General features: G+C 26.3%; 1 protein-coding gene across 2 annotated transcripts; it reads left to right on the plus strand.

The window, feature by feature from the left end:
• The first annotated feature begins 212 nt into the window (after nt 1-212).
• Nucleotides 213-2,875, plus strand: LOC119684373 (protein AF-10-like). Of its 2 annotated transcripts, XM_038098401.1 has the most exons (6): nt 213-645; nt 704-900; nt 978-992; nt 1,065-2,047; nt 2,106-2,199; nt 2,762-2,875. In XM_038098401.1, the coding sequence occupies exons 1-6, from the start codon at nt 276-278 to the stop codon at nt 2,765-2,767; spliced, it is 1,665 nt and encodes a 554-aa protein (XP_037954329.1). In that variant the 5' UTR covers nt 213-275; the 3' UTR covers nt 2,768-2,875. The 2 variants fall into 2 exon arrangements, with proteins under 2 accessions (XP_037954329.1, XP_037954330.1); XM_038098402.1 differs by lacking the exon at nt 978-992.
• Nucleotides 2,876-8,892: the final 6,017 nt, after the last annotated feature.

The following is an 8,892-nucleotide window of genomic DNA, read 5'->3' on the forward strand; positions in this document are numbered from 1 at the left end:
CTGGTATAATTCTTTAAATTGTTTCTAAAAATTATCATCATAATTTCTATATATAGTTTGTAGAGAAATCCTTTAACCTTTAAATCTTTAAGATTTACATTTACACATCTTAACAAACAAAATAAAAAAAAAAATAAACTAAATATTTTTTTATTATATATAAATTAATTTTAGTAATACGTTTTATCTTTTCAGATTGACTTTAATAACAATTAATCAATTATTTTATGTTATGAATCGCTAAAATAATTAAAAACAAATAATTAAAAATCATTATGAAAGCGGTCAATCCAAAAGAAATGGTCGGTGGATGTTGTGTTTGTTCAGATGAGCGTGGTTGGCCAGAAAATCCACTCGTATATTGTGATGGTCAGAATTGTACAGTTGCTGTACATCAAGCTTGTTATGGTATAGTTACAGTGCCCACTGGGCCTTGGTATTGTCGTAAATGTGAAAGTCATGAACGTCCTGCTCGTGTACGTTGCGAATTGTGTCCTTCACGAAATGGCGCCTTAAAGAAAACTGATAATCAGGGTTGGGCACATGTCGTTTGTGCTTTGTATATACCGGAAGTACGTTTTGGTAATGTAACTACCATGGAACCCATTATATTGCAACTTATACCTCAGGAGCGCTATACAAAAAGTTTGTACATTTATATAAATATTAAGCTTTTAACTAAAATAAATTATTTTTTTATTAGCATGCTACATTTGTCAAGAACTTGGCAAACCCGCTCGTGCTACGTTTGGAGCTTGCATGCAGTGCAACAAAACTAATTGTAAACAGCAATTCCATGTTACCTGCGCTCAAAGCTTAGGTCTATTATGCGAAGAAGCTGGCAATTATTTGGACAACGTAAAATATTGTGGTTATTGTCAACATCATTACAGTAAATTGGTTAGTAATTTTATTTAAAATTTAAGATTTTCAACTTTTTTATTTGAGCTAATTTTACTTTTTCTTCATTTTTATAGAAAATAGGCGACAATGTATGATATTATGTATTACTTTTTATTACAAACTTACACTTTTAATTTTTTCTGCTCTATATTTTTCTATAGAAAAAAGGCGGCAACGTTAAAACAATACCACCATATAAACCAATTACGCATGATAATGATTCATCCTCGCCTGAAAAAGAAATTGACGCAGAAGTTAATGCTACAGCATCTTCTACGTCAACTACCAGCATAAAAATCACTACAAATACAAATACTTCATCGGCATCAATTTCGACTAAACAACGTAAGACCACAACTATTTCAAATAAATCTGGCTCGTCATCAACTACAAATAACACGGTTTCGGTAACAAATAATAATGGCAATAACCCTAACGGTATGCAAAGTTTGCATTCAACAACTAATAATAATAATTCTAATACCATGAGTAACAATAATACCAACAATAGTTCAACTAATAATACTGCTACAGCTACTGGAAATCCAGTTGGCAGTAGTGTTGCCACCAATTCCACTTCTATTGTGCGCAGTTCATCTAGCAGTTCGAGCAACTATAAAGAGAAAGATAAGCATAGCAAAAATCAAAGTAAATTGTCAAATTCAAGCAAAGACAAGGATAGCGCATCAGTATCATTATCAACTCGTGATTCGCGTGATAAATCATCTAAATCATCAAAAAACAAAGATGCAAATAATACTTCAATGACTGCGATGGCTGTCACAACAGGTACAACTAATTTGAATTCCAATGAACAGAGTAGTTCTGCAAATACGTCTTCTTCTGCAACTGGTCAGAATTCAAATATAAATACATTTGGAGTAACATCTAGTGGCAGTGGCAGTAATAACACAAAAGATACTGCTAAAATATCATCAAGTGCTGGTAATACTTTCTCTAATGATATACAACCATCCAATGCTTACACAACAAGTTATGGTAGTATCAGTATGGATGGATCGAATCAATCAACTGCAAGTAGTGGTGCAATACCGACTACTACAAAAAGTTCGAGCAGCAATACAGCAGCAAAAAAGCGCAAGAGTGATTCAAAATTAAATTCTCTTCATGATGATATCAATAGGTAATTATATATTTATTATTGATTTTGATGATTTATTATAAATATGATATATCTTTAGTTCGTTTCGAGATATTATAAAGGATGTAAGTGTTACTTTAACACCATTACAGCAAACGGACTTTGAAAAAGAAATCGAAAAAAGTTCAAAAAGAGTGAGTTAATTTATATTAATTTAATAATATATAAATATAACAAAAATATATATATTATAAATATATAATATATATACATTATTATATTTTCTTATATATATATTATTTAATAATATATTTACCAGAGTGAATTACAAAAATACTTAACTAAAAATTCAAGTTTTACAGAATTAAAAAAATAAAATACTTAACATCAAAAAAATGTGAATTTTAAAGAATTTTTATTGAGTTCTTTTAGTTGTTGTAAGTTACTTAAGAAAAATTTAAAAATATTACTTTCAAAAAAAAAACGATATTACTAATTTGTGATTTAATCGATTTTTGTAAGTATATGACTATATATTATTATTAAATTTCGATTTAGCATTATAAAATTGTAATCATTAAGTTATTAATTTTTTTTCCAAAAAGTTTTAAGTTTGATATAATATCAATTTTGTTTTCTTGTATTGTTTTCTTGTATCTTGTGTTATACGTTATTACACTTTAGTAATTGCCTAATCCAAACACTGATAATGACCAATAAATAACATCTATAAATGATATTTTATTGTTTTTGTAGGTTTGAGAAGCATTTCATAATAATTTTTGGGCTGGAATTGCCTGTTTCGTCTTCAAACCAATAAATAGAATTCTATTCGGATGGAATATGTATAACTATGTTGGAAACCAATTCATCGCAATAACTAATATTTTCAACTTTATTAAAGATATTGCATTTTTGCGAATATCTTTATTCTGCAAATCAGATTAAAATGAATTGCATATTATATTGACAAGAATTATATTTGTCCTGTTTTTCGCCAATATATAAATATATTCTACACATTTTCATTTCATTAGAAATTTCTAAATATTAAACAAAGGTTTTAAACATAAACAGAATAAAAATTTTGGTCCGTGAACAAAAATGATAGGTCACATTTCTAGCGATCGTTATATTTTGTTTGATTTGTTGAATAGCGTTTTTAAATTTGTGATACCTTTAATTTAATACCATTGTTCTAATTATTATATATTTTTCGAATCCAATAATTTCACAAAAAAAAATTTATTTGAATATAAAAAAATTTCACGCACAACGCTTTTAATTCATACTATTTATACTATTTTATATATTGGCATTAATTAAAGCAAGTCTGGGATGTTTTATATTAAGATAGGTAATATATACAATAAAAAACTTGATTTTTCCAAAATTATTTATCAGATTGATGTTATTTGAAAAATTTTCTGTTTTTATATATATAAGTTTAATATTAATTTATTTACAATCTATCAGCAGACATTCAGTAACTTTTTTATTTATATATATATTTTATATCTTTTTTATATATATAAGTTTAATATTAATTTATTTACAATCTATCAGCAGACATTCAGTAAATTGGATACAATATAGCAAATTGAGAATTGATGTATTTACATTAACATACTATTGTAACATTCACAATTGTTGTGTATTTTAAATATTATATTATTACAACTATAACAAAACTAAACTGTAATGTCTTTGAAGATGTTTTGTTTTATTAATGTTATCTAGTAATGGCGTTATATATAGTTTTATAGTTTATGTATAATTGTATCAGATATAAACCTGCAGCATGCAGTATTATTCACAGAATTATCGATTGATGTTTTTGCAATGAACGATCTGCGCACAGCCTTGGACATTTAACTATATGTTAATGTGATATTAAAATTACATATAGAGAATTGTGAGAACAGTCACTTCTCCGCAGAACAAATTTACTATACATAAATGTTGAAGTGTTTCAAAAATTAAAAAACTGTTCTATCGCTTAAACTGCACTCTTATTATCTGTAACTTTATTTCGGAGAAATTTAAATGCTCCCTATAACTATTAATATGAACCAATAATGGCTGGACCTAATACATTTTGTAATATCTAATTTAATACAAACTTTATGCGTTCTACACCTATTTAATATACGAATTTCTTTATCTTTATCTAAAAGTTACTTAAAGTTAACATGCTTTCTGTATATTTGTGCAACATACAATCTATTTTTTTTTTTCGGAATATAAAAGAGTTAATTTTATTGATTTTATTAAATTATGTTAGTATCAAACATTAATATTATTTAAACAATTCTAATTTAAAAACAGATTACTTTGTATATAAACATATATAAATATATAAATGCAAACTTTATTTTCATATACAACATACATATAATATTATTCGATTGTTCTTATTGTGTTGGTAAATTGTTATATAATATAAAAAAAATCATTCTTATAAGACATCTAAGCAATGTATGCAACGCTTTTAAGTTCTATAAAATAAAGTTATGCATACAAAATGATGAAAATTTGTATTTATAAAATATATTTTATATATATGATCATATTAATATATGATATTTAAAAATGACATTTAAAAATATGATGCTACAATAAATTTTTTTTTGTTTTTGGTTTCTTTTATTTATTACAAAACATTTATTCATGCTAAAAAATGTTTCAAGAATGGAGCTTCAGGCATTCCTTAGAATCACTACAAATCTTAGATACCTACTACAAATCTACATAAGGTTTAGCTCAATCTGACATAGTCAGAGTCTATTAGGTGTATTCGTGGGTTATGGCCACCCCAAACATAACCTAATAACAATTATTCTTCTCTTGACAGCGATGCTATAATTCTATCTTTAGGTATTGTTGTTTTATTGCTACTTTGACCTCTGTAGGAGAAATCTTAATATTGTTTTTTTTAGTATAATTTTGTTGTTTAAATAACTTACAGTAAACGGATCAAACACAATGAAAAAGCATTATTGAATCTTTTACTTCGTGTTAAAATAATTAAAATAGGTGTCGGGTCCCTTTAAATACAATTAGATATATATATTCTATTTAATAATTTATCAGTTGATCAATTTAGTTCAGATTGATTTTAATCGTGAAATTTATCTCTCTTTATCATTAACATGAATAAGTTATATTAATTTGAAAAAGCCTTTATATCAATTAGCCTATAAATTCCAATTAATCTATAAATTCAATATAATTATTAACCAACTAAATTAAATAATATTTATATAGAATCTTTATATTTCGTCTATTTATAGACGTAAATAAAGAACGACAAATTCAATAATTATTAATGTTATTAAATTCCAATGACTAATATTTTATATTTTAATAATAGACTTAATAATAGACTTTGATTAAAAGAGATTTTTAGTGTCCTTTTCTTAAACTGTTATAGTTTATTTATGTCTTGTAAATAAAATTTATATCTCTGATGTAAACTTATACGCAGGAATTTATATAAGAGGTGGGGATGGTTTAGGCTTCAGGTGATTTAGTAATTTTAAAAAAAATATTTAAGCTGTCATTATGCATTAATTATAAATATAAATATAAATAATAATAAATAATAAATAAAATAATAATAAATATAAATGTACATAATAAATATAGTTCTTCGATTTGATTCGGGGAGAATTCGGCGCTTGCCTCTAATAACGTGCCTGCTGATAAAATTAATGCTGCTTTATAAAGTGTTTTTGAAGGTTTACCCTTTGTATTATTCAATTTTTTTTAATTATATAAAATATTGCTCCTAGGAGCTATTATAACTTTATTTATCAGTTAAGTTGATTGATTTATGGGTATTTTTAAACATAAACTACACCTTTATCGCATTCTCTATGTCAATGGAGAAATCCTTTAAATGGAGTTTTTCTGTTTAAAATTGTTGCGTTTATATTAGCCATAATTTTTTTTTTCAGAGTAGTAAAAATATATTCGCAACTTACGAAAAAAATCATGTGAAGCAACAACAAAGCTCTTAAAATCTTCAGAGTTAAGTTTACTCGCAAAAAATTGTGCACCTTAAGTTTCAATGCAGCCAGATTCAAAAATCAGTCTATTGTGAATAAATAAATTAGTTTAAATATATAAGATAAAAATGGTAACCATCGCTCTTTTAATATTCATTCACGGCTATTATTCCATATTAATTTATTGTTTAGTATTATTCTTAATATTATTATTATCAACATTTTAAAAACTTGCACAAGGATCAAATATAATTAACTGATCAGGATCACTTAACATACTGCATAATATATTAACTTTAGTATAAAAGTTGACATTTTTAGTCAATATATTTTTTAATGTTGTGTTAATTTTCCTGGTATATTTTTATATCCAGTCACCAAGAAACATCCTTTTATGGTTGTCTTATTCTTGTTAGTTTTTTTGTGCCAATAAATTCATTTCATTGTTTGACTATTCTGCTGGATTTGACTGAAATCATCTACTTATGTTTATTATTTCGTCCTTGATAAGTTGAGTGCTTAAATTTTTGTAGTGTTTGTGATATCATTGCGTCTATATTTCAAGTATCTATTTTAAATAGAAATAAAATGTTAATTTTATACGTAAACTTTTGAGTTGCCATCATAAAGTATTTAATAAATAAACTGTTTTTTTATACATTAATATTTTTTAACAAAAAATTATTTGAAGGAAGCAGTGTTCGAAATTATATCAACCATATCGCAGAGATCTAGTACTGCTGTGCTTTAAAGTAATAAGAGATTGACAGCACTGATACATATTTAATTTTTTTATTGTCAACCCAATTTTTTTCTTAATAAATACATAATTATAGAGGGAAAAAAGTAATTATAAAATAAATGAAAATAATAAAAAAAATTAGGCGTTGTGATGTGCCAAATCATAGTGGGGTGAGAGCGCGCGTTATACATGTGTCAATGAACTTTTTTTAATCTTTATCCCTTCGATATTAGAAAAGCGCGCCAAATGCAGTGTTTATACAGCTTTCAATTGCACTGCTAAGAGTTCCCGACTTTTACTTCTCGTACTATTAAAAGTGGTAGTTTTTAATTTTTTTTTTGTTGGTTTTGTTTCAATTTATGAATACACATAGGACGGGTTTCAGCATAACGTATGCATATCAACAGGATAGTAAATTAACGTGTGCGCAATTTGTTCAGATTATTTGTTCAAGGACATTATTTGAAATTGACTATTAAAAGTAAGAGTAGTAAAATTTGTTACTTCTCATCAGTACTTCATACCTGCAATGTGTGAGTAGTGTAACCTGGCTATTTCTAATTAAGATTGTTCTCGGAAATTCAATCATTTCTCGACTTTTGTGAGTTATTTTTACGTTTAACAGCTTCGAATGTGATATATAGTACACACCAAACATTTTCCCTGGTTACAAAACAATTTTATAAGTGAAATTGTTCGCTTGTAGTTAACACATACCACGTCCTTTTTTGAATAATAGACCCGCGTAACTGTGTGCAGAATTTTATTGCTTTGGGATAAATTGTTATTTTTTTTTTGTTTTGTAACTTTAAAGGAAGCTAAATCCTGCCTTTGCCCTAAAACCACACGCGGAAAACCTTTTTCGTTATCCTTGAACATTTTATTGTATTTGTTTTTTGTTATGAAACTGTTGCTCTCCCTCTAGGGCACACCGGTCTGTGACTTTTTCGTTCGAAATACAAATATTAAATTTTGTAGTGATTCGGAGTAAATATGTCCGATATTATAATAAAAATATGTTTCCTTAAATTTAAAAAATTATTTTTTCATTTGACATCGGTTTCTTTTGCAGAACTTAATTCATTTAACATAAATTTGCATAATGAAAATAGTGCCCGCCCTAACGACGTATTCAGTTTTTGACCAAGAATGTGTCAACACAAATTGACAAAAATATTTTGATCAAATGAAATTAACTTCTGCTCCTGCTCTGAGTTTTATAGGTTGTGTATGATTTCTTTTCTGTCTTATAAAATAAAATTATAGGACTTTTACACTTCGGTACCTTTAATTAATTTTTAATATATTTAAAATATAGTAAATCTTTAATAAGTATTGGTGAGTGGTTATTCTTTGCATATTTTTTTGTGAGTGGTTGCTTACTCCCATAATATAATTTATATTCCATTTTATTTTGCTTAGAGAATTTAAAATAAATTAGTTGTCTTTTAATAGATAAGTCCATTTTAAATAAAAATTTTATACTGCTTGTTACACGTCGTTCAATGTAAAATGTAATATAAACATATATATTTACTGACGTCTGCAGTTTTTTGTTCGTATAACCCATGTTAAGTATTTGCAGTGTTAAATCTCGATATCTCGAGAAGTTAACTATATTAGTATATAGTGAAAGAAAAGTTGACTCTACTACAATCTGTTATCAAATTGGTGTAGTTTAAAAATCGGAAATGCGACAAAATTTTTATGTGGAACCATAACATATATATGTTTAAGTTTTACAATAAATATTCTTGCTTTATCTGTTTTTGATCCTGTTTCCTGATCCTGATCCTGTCAGAACTAAATGAAGATGAGTATTTCGTAATTGATATAAAATCAATTTCCATACACAGTGTGACATTTTTAAATGCATGACTTTATTACACTAGTAAATGATGTAGAAAATTTTATTCCTGTTACCTAGCATTTTTTTGCAACATTTTTATTGACAGATTTAACTTTTTCATCGTAAAAAAATGCTTTTTTTTATTATTGGCACAACAGTTAATACAGTCTCGTGTCCTGTTTTCTTTAATTGCATTTAATCGAAATATAAAATGATCAAAAAGTAAGTTCAATTTCAGATGAGAACATTTTCAATTCATTGTCTAATAACTTTAGTTAATGATTAA

The sequence above is a fragment of the Teleopsis dalmanni genome, chromosome 2, assembly GCF_002237135.1.
Source record: "Teleopsis dalmanni isolate 2A chromosome 2, ASM223713v2, whole genome shotgun sequence".
Classification (NCBI taxonomy): Eukaryota; Metazoa; Arthropoda; class Insecta; order Diptera; family Diopsidae; genus Teleopsis; species Teleopsis dalmanni.